General features: G+C 36.1%; 1 protein-coding gene across 1 annotated transcript; it reads left to right on the top strand.

The window, feature by feature from the left end:
- Window positions 1-553: 553 nt before the first annotated feature.
- Window positions 554-1,894, top strand: LOC117305379 (the record flags this gene model as incomplete). The annotated part of the gene is made up of 1 exon (XM_033790253.1): window positions 554-1,894. A coding segment is annotated over exon 1 (1,053 nt), but the record flags the coding sequence as incomplete, so codon positions are not given.
- Between the last annotated feature and the right edge of the window lie 15,303 nt (window positions 1,895-17,197).

Raw genomic sequence — 17,197 nt, 5'->3', positions numbered from 1 at the left:
AAACTGGACACAGTGATCAACAAACAAGATTCCATTTTGAAAAGAATTCAAACCCTGGAAACAAAACAACGTGGAATGGAGGAGGCCATTGAGTTCTCGTCAAAGTCCATCGAGGAAATCCAAAAAAAACAAAAGAACTTATCCGATGGCGTTTCCACCCTGACGACGCAGCTCAATACGGCCATTACAAAGATTAAACACCTGGAGGACGACACACTTAACCTGGAGCGCCATTCCCGAAGCTTCAACCTCCGGCTTGGGGGAATCCCGGAAAACCCAAAAGAACCCACCACCTTCCCCTACGACACAGTCAAGAAGATCCTGACGGAGCGGTACAACATGCCGGAAGCTGAAGTTGAGGCTGCACATCGTACAGGAAGACCCCCACAATCCCCATCGGACAAGCCCCGCCACATCATCGCGAGATTTCTGTATCGGTCTGAGCGCCAGGCTGTCCTGTCGAGAGCCAAACATAGTCTTGCAAACACCGGGATGTTTATCCTGCAAGACCTTCCTGCCGCTGACGTTGCCAAAAAAAGATCCCTCAGAGATGTAATGAAGAAAGCGTACGACGCCGGCAATCGCCCCGTCTTCAAGAATGGCGAGCTCTACATCCAGGGCAGGAAGTATACACCCACCCCATCCAGCTAAGATTGTTACAGTATAATAGTGCCGTTTATCATTCATAAAACCTGAGTTGATTTTCCTGGTTCAAGTAAATTAAAGTGTTTCCATCATGATATATTTATGTATTTGTTTATGTTTGTCCGTGTGTACAGGAGTAAGGCATTGCTATACAGTATGTGCTTATTATCAAAACTAAACTAACCACGATGCTCCTATGATTCCAAGCCTAGATCCAGATACAAACTTTCAAGCTCCTGTCATAAATTGTGATTACTATGATCAAGATCAATTCCTGAATGCATTTAACAAGAAAAAATGTTCAAATATGAAATTATTACATATAAATGCACGCAGCTTGCCCCGAAATATTACTTGTATTAGGAACTATGTAAACCTCTTGGAAAACACATTTTCAATTATTGGGATATCCGAATCATGGTTGAAAGATACTCAAGATCCGCTAGTCCAAATGCATAATTTTTCTATGGAAGGCTTCTGTAGACAAAATAAACGAGGTGGTGGGGTAGCACTATATATTAGAGATGACATCGTTTACAAAACTCGTAACGATATATCAGTGAACAATTCAGATATAGAATCATGCTTTATTGAGCTTGTTAATAATCACAATAGCAACGTGGTTATTGGAGTTGTGTATAAATCACCAAGCGCCCCGTTAAATAATTTTATAGAACTAATTAATGACATATTGGCTTGTGTTAACAATGAAAACAAAAAGTGTTATATTATGGGTGACTTTAATATTGATTTATTGCAGTATGATACACACAATGGTGTACGTAATTTTATGGACACTTTGCAATCCCAATCTTTTTATTCCACTATTAACAAACCAACTAGAATTACTGCTGACACTGCAACAGTAATTGACAATATCTTGACAAATGATTTCAACAACCACCATGCCGGCGTTTTAGTTACTGACATAAGCGATCATTTACCGGTATTCCTAGTTACTGATAATCTTAGGGAAAACCCGCAGAACGAACGAAGAAACAGTAAGCGTGACTTTAGCAGTAACCATATTCATAATTTTGTCGACGAACTTAACCAAATTGACTGGAGTTTTATAACATCATTGAATAATTTGCATGAAATATATGGTAACTTTCAGGAGCATGTTGTTAAACTGTATGATAAACATTTCCCCTTGCAAGAGGTGAAACGCAGATATGATTCTTGTAAATCACCCTGGCTATCTGATGGCGTTTACAATTCAATAAGGAGGAAAAACCACTTGTATAAAAATTTCTAAGAAATCCTAATAACCAAAATAAATCCATCTATACTCTGTATAAAAATAAATTGAATGCTTTGATTAAAATATCAAAGAAAAATTACTTAAACAAGAAATTTGAACAGGAAAATGGCAATATCAAAGGAACTTGGAAGCTTATAAATTCTTTGCTAAATAAGGGTAAGCCGAATTCCAACCCGTCTTATGTTGTTAAGGAAGACTGTGTTAAACTAGAGGATAACAAAGAAATTGCAGATGCATTCAATGAATACTTCGTTAGCGTCGGTGCGAAGCTTACACGTAATCTACCATTATGTAATACTTCGTGTGAGTCTTTTCTTGCAGGAAGATGTTCACACTCTATCTTTTTAACTCCAGTTACGCAAGAAGAAATTGCAGATTCTCTCAACAAACTTACATGTAGCAAGGCTCCTGGTTTTGATGGGTTAAGTCCGTTTGTAATTAAACAGGCTAGGTACATTCTTGCTAAACCACTTGCTGAAATCTTCAACAGGTCCTTATCTTCTGGTATTTTCCCCGATGCGTTAAAAATAGGTAAGGTTATACCAATACATAAAGGGGGTAATAAACATGATATTGGAAATTTTAGACCTATCTCAGTTTTGTCCACGTTCTCAAAGGTTTTTGAAAGGATAGTTTATAATAGACTAATATCATTCATTAATAAAAATAGCATTCTTGCTGAGTCGCAGTTTGGCTTTAGGGAAAACCGATCTACAGAGTTAGCAACCTCATACGTAGTAAATAAACTACTCAAGGCCATAGACGATAAAACGTTTTCCGTTGGTATATTCTTGGACCTTTCAAAGGCTTTCGATACCGTAAACCATGACATTTTAATTTCTAAATTGGAACATTATGGTGTGCGTGGAATAGCATTAGCCTGGTTTAAAAGTTATTTATCTAATAGAAAACAATTTGTATTGTTTAAGTCAACGCTGTCTAAAGAACAATATATTTCCTGTGGAGTTCCACAGGGCTCTGTGTTGGGTCCTCTATTATTTATTATTTATATAAACGACATATGTAATACTTCTGATACAATATCCTTCTCTTTATTTGCAGATGACACAAGTTTAGTGTACAGTCATAGTAACGTAGATACAGCTGTTAGTCACCTTAATTTTGAACTTTTAAAAATAAGCACTTGGCTGTTGGCAAATAAACTATGTATTAATGTACTGAAATCAAATTATATAATATTTTGTCCGAGACAGCAGAAATATACTCAAACGGTTCCTTTAATATTAAATGGTGTTAACTTGCAAAAAGTAAAAAGTACAAAATTTCTAGGCATTTATATTGACGAAAATCTTAACTGGAAGAGTCACGTTGATGTAGTGTCAAGCAAAATATCAAAAACCATCGGTATAATGAATCGTTTGAGGTTTTTCTTACCAAAGAATATCTTAATAACTCTTTACAACTCATTAGTCCTCCCATATTTAAATTACTCAATTCTCACTTGGGGTGGCTCTTCATCCTGTGATAAACTTCTTATTTTACAAAAACGAGCTGTTCGAATAATTTTCAACGCTCATTATCGGGACCATACCTCTCCTTTGTTTGCCGAACTGAAACTACTACACTTTAATGATCTCTATAACCTCAACCTTGGAAAATTCATGTACAGGTATATAAATAATTTGTTACCTTCCTGTTTTAGTTCATGTTTTACTCTCACTTCAGATGTGCATTCTTATAACACTAGAAGCAGCTCGAACAAGAACATTTATGTTAGTTTTAACAGAACGTCAATGTTTAAAAATGGCCTCGTTCAACGAGGTACACATTTTTGGAATAGTCTACCCACCCCTCTTAAAACATCATTAAGTTTATCTACATTCACCAAACAACTAAAAACACAACTGCTCCAATCATATTCTTAATCTGTAATGGAAAAATTGTCATTTAGCAATAGCTCAATTATGCTCCTATATGTCTGTCATTGTCCTTTTTTCGTTTGTCATTTGCCAGTCTGTGTTTGTCTGTCAAGGGTACGGGTACAAAAGCTTTGCTTCACCCTTTGCCCAATGTTGTTATGTGAATAATGTTTAAACTAAGCTTCGTTAAGTTAATATTGTTATAAATGATTATTTCGTCTTTTAAAATATGTTGTTATAATAGTGTTAACTTAATGGTGTATGTATTATGTATTATCATAACAATGTTGAAATAAATGTTCTATGATTGATTGATTGATTGATTGTTATGTCGCAAAGTAAAAGGAAAACCACGCAATTTCGAGGCAAATTTGTGTGGATCATTGTATTCTACTTTTAAAACATATTTCCAACCATATGCATTTTATAAGAAACGGTTACAAACGGTTTTTTATAGACCAACTCGTCCGATCCAAGGCAACGTGTCCCTTTAACTTTGACTGACAACCAGTTTTTCGCTAAGCAATATTTTCCTGTGCTTAGCACATTCGTTGTACTAACAGCCTTTATGAAATTGTGTCCTCAAGTTAGAATCAATCTTAACTGCTAAACAAAGTGTGACGCCACAATACAAATCACATGGTGCTACTGACAACGCATTCTTAAATGAATCTTAGCGCTTTGTAAAAAACGAGCCAACAAAAAAACGTTAAACAAAAATGTCTGGATACATGTAGTTGTTGCTTGACAATTATGATATACTACGTCATAAGGAAAACCCATGGTTTTCGAAATTTTTGTCATAATAATGGGATGCTATATAAGGCATCTGGAGGAGTGTCAAAGAACTGATCAAGAAAATTTGGTTTGTTCACAATTGATTGATTAAATCATAACTTCGATTGTTTACAAGATTAGTTTGAAACTCTATTCCTCAGATGAAAGTATCATTAATGGGCGTTTAGGCCGCACGTAAATTTGTGTAGTGCATCAGGAAAATAATGCTTTGCTGAATCGTATATTTCTTATACAAGTTTCTTTCTTATTCTTCTTCTTATCATGTCCATCCACACACTAGTTTCAGCCAGGACTGAACACAACTCCTTGCAATATCATTGTACTCTGCAAGGTTCTCAATTCTGCATTCTTGCTCCAGATAGCGGGCATCCCAGGAGGTGCTCATAGTTTGTGGCTCTGTCTTACATTATGCAGGTCACCACACCTGAGACCCAACATCAACAAGGAGACTTGTTTCCTCCTGTCGTCATACCAAACAAGCCCGATAATCAATAATCTAAGTGATTGGTCATGTGACACACAACAGACCTATTGTAGAAAACACCTTAGACACTATCCTTACCGATCAATATAACGAACATGCCAAACCGCCTTTCATAGGTGCGGCGAGATCTATTTTTTGTGTTGCAGTACCAAAAACGAATACAGTACGACAATACACTAGGTGAGGTTTGCGGTAACACCTTGTGAAAATCTCTTTTAATAATAACAACCGTACTTTTGTTAAAATGAGAATTATTATCCGAAATCATGAAATAATGCTCTTTTGAGTAGTGGTGGTTCTTAAGAAGAACCGGTAGTTGGAAAGTACTGACAAGAACCCATGACAACTCGACGTTTCGATAAGGAGGCTCTGATCGTCTTCAACACGTCTTCAAGTCTTTTTCTCAAATTGTTTGCGATTGTCTTTAGCCATTGAGAACATTCACAAGTCGAAGAGGGACAACAAATCGTGTATGGGAAACCATAACAAAATAGATAAGATGGAAAACATAGTGAATGGTCTGACAGTTAGACCCTATATAAGAGCCTTTCTGGAAGGTCTCTTTCAGAGTCTGTCTCATTACGCCTTCGAGGTAGACTCTGTTAAGATCGAAACGTCAGGCCATTAACTATGTTTTGCATTAAACACCTTAGGACATTTTGGTTGGTTAGCACTTTGCAACAGCTTATTATATTTTCTCAACAGCAAAAATTATACTCAAAAGTTCGCATGGTGGAGAGACAACAAATTTAAGACATTTGCAGAGACACCATTGTAGATAGATCTTTTTTTGAGTGATTGGTGGCTCTGAGAAGAACAGAGTGGCTCAAAGTTTTTGACAGTATACTCTGTCTGCATGTCTCTTGACGACAGACCGCCGCAGAGATATACTGTCCATCGGTTCTTCTCAGAACCAGGAGTCACTGTTTTTCTTTTACGCACAAATAGTTAGTGGACTGACGTTTCGACCCAGGCAGAGTCTTTCTCGAAGGCTAAATGACAACACAAAAAAAAACCTAAACAGGTAGTTAAAGACACTGGACACTAGTGGTAAATGTCAAAGACCAGTCTTCACACTTGGTGTATCTCAACATATGCACAAAATAACAAATCTTTGAAAATGTATAACTCAATTGGTCGTCGAAGTTGCGAGATAATAATGAAAGATAAAACACCCCTGTCACACGAAGTTGTGTGCGTTTATAGATGGTTGATTTCGAGACCTCAAATTCTAAATCTGAGGTATCGAAATCAAATTCGTGGAAAATTACTTATTTCTCGAAAAAAACTACGTTACTTCAGAGGGAGCCGTTTCTCACAATGTTTTATACTGTCAACCTCTCTCCCCATTACTCGTTACCAAGTAAGGTTTTCTGCTAATAATTATATTGAGTAATTACCAATAGTGTCCACTGCCTTTATTAATTGTAACATAAGCAGCGAAGTGGAAATACATTAATAATAAAGGTTTAACCGCAAATTTCTTATGTTTATCATCACAAATTACATTTTTCATATTTCCATGTGATCGACGAATGTGAACCACCTTACGTTGGTAACCTCAAACACAACCGTTCATTTTCAAGTTCTTGTTATTGTCATCATTCTTTGAAGGGATAGGATAGGAAAGGATTGAGAGCACGCATAAACAGGTGTAATGCAGTTATTTCTTTAAAGACACTGGCCACTTTTGGTAATTTTCAAAGACCAGTATTCTCACTTGGTGTATCCCAACATATGCATAAAAATAACAAACCTGTGAAAATTGTGGCTCAATTGGTAATCGAATTTGAGAGAGAATAATGAAAAATAAGAAAGAAAACATCCTTGCTGCATCATTTCTAGTGCTTTCAGATACATAATTAAAGGACTCAGCTCGTTATCAAGCAATTTTTTATGCTAACAATTATTTTGAGTCATTACCAATAGCGTCCCGTCCCTTTAAATTCCACTTTACTACAGTAGTATTTCTTACCTTTCACATACTCCAATGTCACACTCTGTTTTGATCTTTCTGCTACAAATCGAAGGTTTGTATCGAACATCTTCATCTGAAACACCATATAAAATACAAAAAAATCAATTATATTATCTTATCTACGTGTGCAACTTTGGTAACTGTCAATGACCAGTATCAACACTTAATGACCCAAAATAAACATGAACAAAAATTAACAAGCCTATTTAAGTCCAAGCTCAAGCGGTCATCATAGCCATGAGAAAGTAGTCAAACCATTACCATTCTTGCCATGTTAAAAAAAAAAAAAAAAAAAGAGTTTTGTACTCAGAGGGAAACAAAAAAGTATTTCATTTTGTGAGTATATACGTAATTACAATACTTCGTATCCTTAGTTTTAACCGAGTCTAGTCCAACGGGTCATTAATTACATGTGTGCGGTGTAACTTATGCTCCAGTGAATATTCACACACTTTCGAAACACAAATAGGCACCCTTTATTTTTGAAGGTAGTGTCAAGAAAAGAAAGCGCACCGAATTTCAAACGAACAATAATATTGACCGCCGAGTACAGAAGGCGCCGCAACCGAAACAGTAGTTTCAAAAATCCACCTTGGCCCCTTTCGAATCTGCAGCTTCGGTCTAGATTCGGCTCAGAATAGCTTGGCCCCACGGCTGTTTTGGGACAATTCTGCGCGGCTTGACGTACATGCTCAGGGCTTCAGACGAGAGAACGGAGCCTGAAGCCAAATTCAAAGCCAAAGCCGTGGTTGCGAAAAGGGCCATATAGTTGGTTCCAACCTAAGATGGCGATCAATAAAACAATGGCGACTTTCAGACCAATCATTTCATTGACATTCTTTCAAAAAGCACAATTAGAATAAATTGTTTGAAATCTACTTCTTAAAAAACCCCGGAGCTGATGATTTTTCATATTTAATGGAATGGTAGATGTGAGCTTACCGAACAAAGCAGAAGTAGTGGTGGGTAGAAGACACAGCAGAGCCACTACCCTCCAGAAACCACACCCAGAGAACAACCCCATCTTAGCATGAAGGCCACTCACGATCAAACTTTGTAAATCCATCCATAGTTTGGTAGAAATGTCACTACAAAAAAAAAAACACAATAGCCACCCAACTGCGATGTTTCAGGTTGTTTTCATGCAGTTCTCCTTCTGCTAAATCGCCGATAGGGCATGTTTTAAAAGAATAAAGATTGGTGGGAATGTTGTTGGCATGTGTAGTGACTGGTATGAGACGAGGCGGTGAGAAGGGCCACATATGCCGGGGATGTGACCAGGCGGAGCACACCGATCGATACGGTTAATCGAGAATATTGGACGGAGCATTTTTCTCAAGGCATGGCTACGCGTTTACACAACAACGGGAACTTTTTACCGCCTTTGTCAATATCAACGGCTGTTTTGAGCTCTTAAAAATCACACCACGACTCGAATGGTTAAGTACGCCTACATGTACAAGGGACCATCTAAGAAATACTCACTCGGTATAGGGAAGATAATAACGAGCAGTTCCCTCGATCTACTAAAGCAAAGGTACTTAGTCCCAGCCGATTTCATATCTTCACCAATGAAGTAGCTGAAAGGCAGAACAGTTCTTTTCAGATCTGAGAAGTCTCCAGAATTTCGAAAATCTGTACTCTGCCGTAGTGGAGAAGTCTCCCGAGTTCAGAAGAAAAAAAGCTACTCCCGCGGTATTAGAATATAAAACAAGACAAGTTCTCAAAAGAACATAATCTACCCAGTAAGAATGTAGGCCCACTGTACATGTTTACAGATGTTGATGCCGCAAACCAAATACACATCAGACAAGATCAAAAAGCACAAGCGACACGACTGTATAATTTTGGCCCAATTATTAACCTTGCTCAAACGTTTCCTCTATTTTGAAATGGCATGTTTGGTAAAATAAGTTGCCAAATATCAGTATTCCCACTTGTTGCATCCCAAGATATGCATAAAATAACAAACCTGTGAGAATTTGGGCTCAAATGGTAATCGAAGTTGCAAAAGAACGATGACAGAAAGAAAAAAACACCCTTGTTGCACTATCTTTGTGCGCTTTCAGATGCAGAATAAAAGGCTTTAGCTGAAGTGTTTTTTTATTATCTGAGAGTGAGAAATTGCCTCTTTCTCAAAAAATACTTACTTCAGAGGAAGCCGTTTCTCACAATGTGTTATACTATCAACAGCTCCACATTACTCGTTACAAAGTAAGTTTTTATGCCAACAATTTGTTTGAGTAATTACCAACAGTGCAAGATGCCTTTAATATGACCAAGGATAAATCAAATGGTGTCGCTCACGTCTCTTTCATAGATTCACGAAACGGCCGTCAGCTTAACAATGATCTTTCCTGTTCGATTCATGGGCAATTTCTTCTGTTAAAATTTCATCAACAGCTTAAATTTTCCCATAAATTGAGGCAGAAAAGATCAAGCTAAATGTTACAGGTAAAGGATCGATATTAATATTTGTCATATGACAAAGATCAAACAAAACCAACATCAATATTAAAGCATGGAGGATCCTCCATGATTAAAGGCAGTGAACACTATTGGTAATTACTCAAAACGTATGTTAATAGCATAAAATTAGCATAACAACTTACTTGGTAACAAGCAATGGAGAGCTGTTGAGCGTATCAAACATTGTGAGAAACGGCTCCCTCTGATTTTTTCGAGAAAGAAAGTAATTTTCCACGACCTTGATTTCGAGACCTCATAATTAGATTTTGAGGTCCCGAAATCAAGCATGCGAAAGCACACAACTTCGTGCAAGAAGGGTACTATTTTTTTCTCCCATTATTATCTCGCAACTTCGACGACCAATTGAGCACAAATTTTCACAGGTTTGTTATTTTGTGTATAATGTTGAGATACACCAAGTGAGAAGACTGGTCTCTGACTTTTACCAATATTAACAGAACAATTTTAATGAGATCTATATTTTCTTGTCACATATATCCTTTTCATCGGCTGCCATTATACTTTCAACACTCTCAATCTATTGGAAATTTGAATCGAAAAGTAAAAAACTCTTTTTTTAATCTTGCAGTTAAGTAATTGAACCTGTATGTTTTTTTTAGTAGAATGTACTTTTTAAGTACTGTCAATATTACTGTTTTTAATACTTGCTGATGTAAAGCGTTGATAACTGTTGTTTTGTGAAGATCATGCAATATAAATTCCTAGTTATTATTACATTTATTATCAGTATTAAAGCATTTTTATTCAAACTATCTGGTTTTCAAGAAATGTATAACAGCATACAAAGGTTTCATGATTTGTGAAGGATTTACTTCAGTTAATTTTATTTCCCAGCCAGGAAACTATTGTGCCTAAACTCAAATGAAAACTTCTGTACACAGAAAAACATCAAATAAAAATGTTTATAGGACACTGACTACCAGATACCAATATTTCAAACTAATAAAAAGTTACCTACAGACGCACACATAGTGTCTAGGATCTAGGATCTCATTGTCCAGGCAAATTCATAAGGTCCCTAGCGCCCCTGTTATGATCAAATTTTTGAGCTTTTACTAAAGGAAGACCTTCCATTTAAAGTTATATTAAAGGAACGTTACAGAATTGGTAAGAAACAAAAATCGTGAAGATCACAGATTTAAATAAAACTTACACGATCTAATGATGATGATAAGTAGAAAATATCCCATTAAATATTTCTGTCTGAAATTTCATATTTGATGAGAAACAAATAATCTCATTTCTCTGTGTGCTTTCAGATGCTTGATTTCGAGCGCTCAAATTCTAATTCTGAGGTTTTGAAATCAAATTAGTGGAAAATTACTTCTTTCTCGAAAACTACGTTACTTTTCAGGGGAGCCGTTTCTCATAATGTTTCTTACTATCAACAGTTCTCCATTACTCATTACAAAGTAAAGTTTTACGCTAATAATTATTGTGAGTAATAGTGTCCACTGCCTTTAAAGTAATTGGACTCTTTCGGTACAGAAAAAAAAAAAAGTTCACAGATTTACAAATAACTCAGAGGGTTAACAGTAGGTAAAGGTGAAAGATTCTCTTGAAATGTTATTCCATAAAATGCTTTACTTTTTAAATAAAAAAATTAAAACCATATCAATTCTCGATATCGAGATTTACGGATTTATTTTAAACACGTGTCATGACACGGCGAAACGTGCCGAAACAAGGGTGGGTTTTCCTGTTATTTTCTCCCGACTCCGATGGCCGATTGAGCCCAAATTTTCACAGGTTTGTTATTTTATATAGAAGTTGTGATACACGAAGTGTGGTCCTTGGACAATACTGTTTACCGAAAGTGTCCAATGGCTTTAAAGGATTGGGGTACTTTTTCAAAATGTCCACAGATTTACATTAAACTTACAGTGTTTGAAGATAATGATAGTGGAATTCTTCCCTTCAAATATTACTAACTGAGGTTGTGTAGTTTTTGAGAAATGAGTAAAACAAGTCACAAAATAATGTTCGTCTAAAAAGACCAAAATTATTTTAGCATGTAAAATCCCCTAAACCAGTTAGTATGATATTATACCAAAAACCATGGCATAACTTCGATTTGTACATAATATGGTTTGAGTGAGTAGGTGGACGTCTTTCGGAATCGCTCCCCTGAATTTTACAAAATTAATTAAATCTCGCCATAATTATACAGTCTTCACTACAAATTTCATCAACTGGTCATACTTCAAACATGTCACACTCAACTGAATCACCCAAAACGTAAAAAACAAGCAAGAAAAGAGCTTCTAAACGAGGCCAACATGTGCAGCCCTCGGAGTTGAACTCTTCGGCGCATGATGGCGCTGATTACAACTGTGCTTGCGTTGGTCACATCACCACAATCAACGCAAAGCTGGACAAAATTTTATCGTCACTAGACTCATTGGAATCCAGACTTACCGGTCTTGAAGTCAAGCTTCATGAAGTTGCTGCCAAAACACAAACTCAACATTCCGAAATTGAAGACCTTACATCGGCAATGTCAGAGGTGGAAAATTGGAGGAAGACCATCCTTCCGCACATCAACCGTCGCCACGATGCCTACGAAGAAATATCTGTCCTGAAGAACCAGATAGATGATCTTCAGAATCGTAGCCGACGCAACAATATCATCTTATATGGAATTCCAGAGGGTTCAGAGGGAGATCAACAATGCGAGAATTTCATGTCTGACTTCATCGCAGATCACATGCAGCTAGATGGTGGTCGAGACATAGAAATTGAAAGGGCCCACCGTACCCCTGGACGTCGACCAACCGCTAGTTCCTCATCACGACCCCGGCCAATCCACTGCAAACTACTCCGCTCTGGGGATCGTGAGTACATCCTCAGAAATGCTTCGAAATGTCTCCGAAATAAAACATTTAAGAAGTCCAAAGTTTTTATCACAGACGATGTCACTGAACGAGTTCGACACGCAAGAAAACGACTGAGGGAAAACGAGCTTCAGGAAATTCGTAACGACGACGGAGTGCATTTTGCGTACATTCCTTTCTCTCTTCCACCTGTAATTAAGTTCAAACTACACACGGGCGCATTCAAGACACATCGACCAGGGGACGAGATATCATTGAGAGTTGCCCAACCTAACCACTCCACAGCTGAGTATTCTATGTATTTAACACCACTTCATTGATATCTCGCTACAACCATGAGTTTCAATCAGTTCAATTACTGTTATAATAATATGTTCAATTGTTATATGTTGTTTTTGTGTTTGGCTATGCGTGTTTTACAAGTAACCTCGGTCCGATTATACCTATCACCTAGTTGTTTGGCTAAATTGTTAAGTTATGGCACAACAAACAAATAGTGAAGCTGTTCTTAGCCCAGGTATTGACCCAGATTTAAATTTTGAAACACCTAACATAAGCTGTGAGTACTATAACCACTGCAGATTCCTTAATGACTTTAGTGCAAATACTGGTTTGAAACTCTTGCATATAAATGCACGTAGTCTACAAAAAATGTTTCACATATTATTAACTATATTAACCTCTTAAAAAATAGTTTTTCTGTCATTGGAATATCAGAAACCTGGCTAACGTATATTAATGACCCCCTTATCCAAATTTACAATTATTCCATTGAAGGCTCTTGTAGGAAAAATAAAAGGGGTGGAGGGGTAGCGTTGTATATTAAGCATGGTGTCGCTTATACGACTCGTAATGATTTATTTATTAATAATTCTGATATCGAATCATGTTTCATTGAGGTTGTGAATACTTCCCACAGAAATATTATTATTGGGGTTTTATATAGACCGCCCAGTGCTTCATGTAGTGGATTCACAGATCATTTGAATTACATTTTCGGTAAATTAAACAATGAAAATAAAAAATGCTACATTATGGGAGACTTTAATATTAACTTACTGGAATGCGAAACAGACAATGCAGCAAAAAACTTTGCTGATACTCTTGCTTCTCAATCCTTCCTTCCAACAATAACGAAACCAACAAGAATAACTGAGGGGACTGCAACATTAATTGATAATATTCTAACAAATGACTTTGTGAATCACACTACTGGTATTCTGGAAACTGACATAAGTGACTGTAACCCGGAAAAAGGGTACACTTAGAAAATGAATGAATAAAGCTAAATAAAAATGCTAACTATGGGGGCACTCGCTTGAACAAATGAGAAAAACCAAGATCGGATAGGGCTAAGACGCGAGGAGATGCAAAAAAATAGGAACAGTGACTCAAAGTGTAGGTTTCTCAACAAAAACAACTAAAAATAGCTTTATTGACTATAAATCAATCAACAAAAGCAGTATTAAACAATAAAAACCTCTAGACCAAAACGAATGGACTTGGACCTCGCACTTTAAAATTACTCTGTTTGAAACCTCAACTTCAACAAAGGAAACCTAAACCAAGAACTATTATAAAACTCAACTAAAGCAAAACTAAAATACAAACACAGTTAAACCATCAAACACAGTTAAACCATCAAACACAGTGCCATCAAACACAGTTAAACCATCAAACACAGTGCCAAAGAAAAGTTACAAATTAAAATCAAAATGGCTTTAGGATACCTGTGTAAATAAAACAACAAGAAATACAATTGATTAAAATACAGTTCTATCAAGTTTAGGAAGAAACACATGGTCTTTAAAAATGCAATCCAATGTTTAAGAAAAGCAACTTCCAAGACAGAATCTCAACAAATATAACTTTACAAATGAACTTCCAAAGAATCACAGGAATATTACAATGCCTCAATTGTCAAAATTATCAACAAAGAATTATACAATAACAAAATGAAAGTATATGCTTACCGAGTCCAAAATAGCAGAAAATACACTTGACAGATGGCAAAATTACATGGTGAAGAAAATCACACTTAAGAAGAGAGCTAAGAACACATGTGCTCCCTGCGCTGCCAGGCTGCTATCTGCTTATTTACATGTACAGGATGGGTGACTACACTACCTAAGGATTAAGAAACTGTTTACCAACATGTAACAAAAGACTTCTAAGAAATAACAACCTACATGTACAGGGGTGCAATAAAACAGCTGAAGGGACAATGTAAACAGGAAAAGCAATTAACTAGAACCTGGAATTAACTAACTTGAATAATAATACAATGAATTTTCAACCCCTACTACATGACCATTTACCAGTTTTTCTTATTGCCGATACAATGCACAATCATGTACAAAACAAACAGATATATAAAAAGCGTCACATTACCGACACTATTATCCAACACTTTATTCACGATTTAAGTACAAGTGATTGGAATGTAACGGCTGCACAGAATAATGTGCATGATGTGTATGATAATTTTTTAGACCACATACTTAAATTGTATGATAAACACTTCCCCCTAAAAGAAGTCAAATGCAGGTATAACCGATGTAAATCGCCATGGCTATCTGCTGGTATCTATAATTCAATCAGGAGGAAAAACTTTCTATATAAAAAATTCCTTAAAAACACAACTCTGCAAAATAAATCAACTTATACTTTGTATAAAAACAAATTACATTCTTTAATTAGAACATCTAAAAAGAGGTATTTTAGTTCTCAATTCGAAACTAGAAAGGGAAATGTCAAAGGTACTTGGAATGTGATAAATTCGGTTTTAAATAAAGGAAAACACAAGCCAAACCCTTCCTGCATTATTCAAGATGGTGTGACAATTGAAGGTGACAAAGAAATTAGCGATGCATTCAATGATTATTTTGTTAGTGTCGGTGCTAAGCTTGCCAGTAAGCTCCCACCATGTAACACTGCATTTGAGTCATTTCTTGATGGTAAATGTCACAATTCTCTTTTTCTTAGCCCAATTACACAAGAAGAAATCATCGACATTCTTAGCAATCTTCCTTCTGGTAAAGCCACAGGCTGCGACTCACTAAGCCCTATTGTTATCAAACAAGCAAGGTATTCCTTGGCAAAACCTCTTGCTGAGATCTTCAACATGTCTTTAACTCATGGAATATTTCCTGATGGTCTTAAAATAGCTCAAGTTACTCCAATTCATAAAGGTGGTGATAAGAATGTTATCGGGAACTATCGGCCCATATCAGTTCTATCGACATTCTCGAAGACCTTTAAAAAACTAATGTATGCAAGACTAATAGGCTTTATATCTAAGCATAACCTTCTCTCTGAATCTCAATTTGGTTTTAGAAAAAATCGCTCTACAGAGGTAGCAACATCCTTTTTAACAAACAAACTGCTCGAAGGCATTGAGGACGGAAACATTTCTATTGGCATATTTCTGGACCTTTCTAAGGCCTTTGACACGGTTAACCATAACATTTTGATACATAAATTAGAGCACTGTGGAGTCCGTGGTATAGCTCTGGAGTGGTTTAAAAGTTATTTATCAAATAGGAAACAATCAGTCTCATATAACTCTGCTACTTCATTAGAGAAACCTATTACATGTGGAGTGCCTCAAGGCTCTGTTTTAGGACCTTTGTTGTTTATTATCTATGTCAACGACATATGCAACACCTCTGACATTATATCATTTTGTCTTTTTGCTGATGATACAAGTTTAGTTTACAGCCACAAAAATGTTAACGTAGCTGTCAATAATTTAACTATTGAGCTTGCAAAAAAAAATAAGTACTTGGCTTAAAGCTAATAAGTTCTGTATTAATTTGTTGAAATGTAATTATATAATATTCTGTACAGCACAGAAAAGATATAATCAGTCTGTTCCGCTAGTTTTGGACGGTGTGGGGCTTAACAAATTGGAACACACTAAATTTCTTGGTTTAGAAATTGATGAACATTTATCCTGGAGAAATCATATTAGTGAAGTTACTAGTAAAATAGCTAAAAATATTGGTATAATTAATCGTCTAAGGAAATTCGTACCCGGTTATATTTTACTAACACTTTATAACTCTTTAGTTCTGCCGTATCTAAATTACTCAATTCTTACATGGGGTGGTTCCTTGTCACAATGCAATAAACTTCTTACATTGCAAAAGAGAGCTGTTCGCATAATTTCCAATGCTGGTTTTCGCGAACACACAGCTCCATTATTTTTCAATCTTAAAATACTACAAATTATCGACCTTTATCATCTTAATTTGGGTAAAGTTATGTATAAATTTATGACTAACGCATTACCAAGCTGTTTTAGTTCATTTTTCACTTTAACTTCAAAAGTCCATTCATATAATACTCGAAGTACTGCAAAGACAAATTTGTTTGTTTCCCGCCAAAGAACATCATTATACCAAAAGAGTTTTGTTCAGCGTGGAGTTGGGTTCTGGAATGGTCTGAGTAACTCAATTAAAAAATCAATTACTCTACCTGTCTTTACAAGAAATTTGAAAAAGCAACTACTTGATGGATATTCATAGATGACTGTTTCTGCATTGCCTAGGTTATGTTATCTTTCAACACACCTTACATTAGCCGTTGTTGTGTTTGTCTGTCAAGTCTATTGTCTGTACAATATGTGCTGGTGCTGTTATTTTTGTGTTCGTCTGTCCATAGGTTAAGGAACAAACGCCACGGCTTCACCTGAACCTAATTGTTGTCCAACCGCTTATTACATATAAAATTGTTGTTAATTTATTATTTATATTGCGTATACATTGTAATAGCCTACTTTATCATAAACATGTTATTGTGTAACTGAATGTAATGTTAATC

This window comes from Asterias rubens, chromosome 2 (genome assembly GCF_902459465.1).
Source record: "Asterias rubens chromosome 2, eAstRub1.3, whole genome shotgun sequence".
Taxonomy (NCBI): domain Eukaryota; kingdom Metazoa; phylum Echinodermata; class Asteroidea; order Forcipulatida; family Asteriidae; genus Asterias; species Asterias rubens.
The sequence above is the reverse complement of the archived record's forward strand: the minus strand, read 5'-3'. Positions and strand labels throughout refer to the sequence as shown.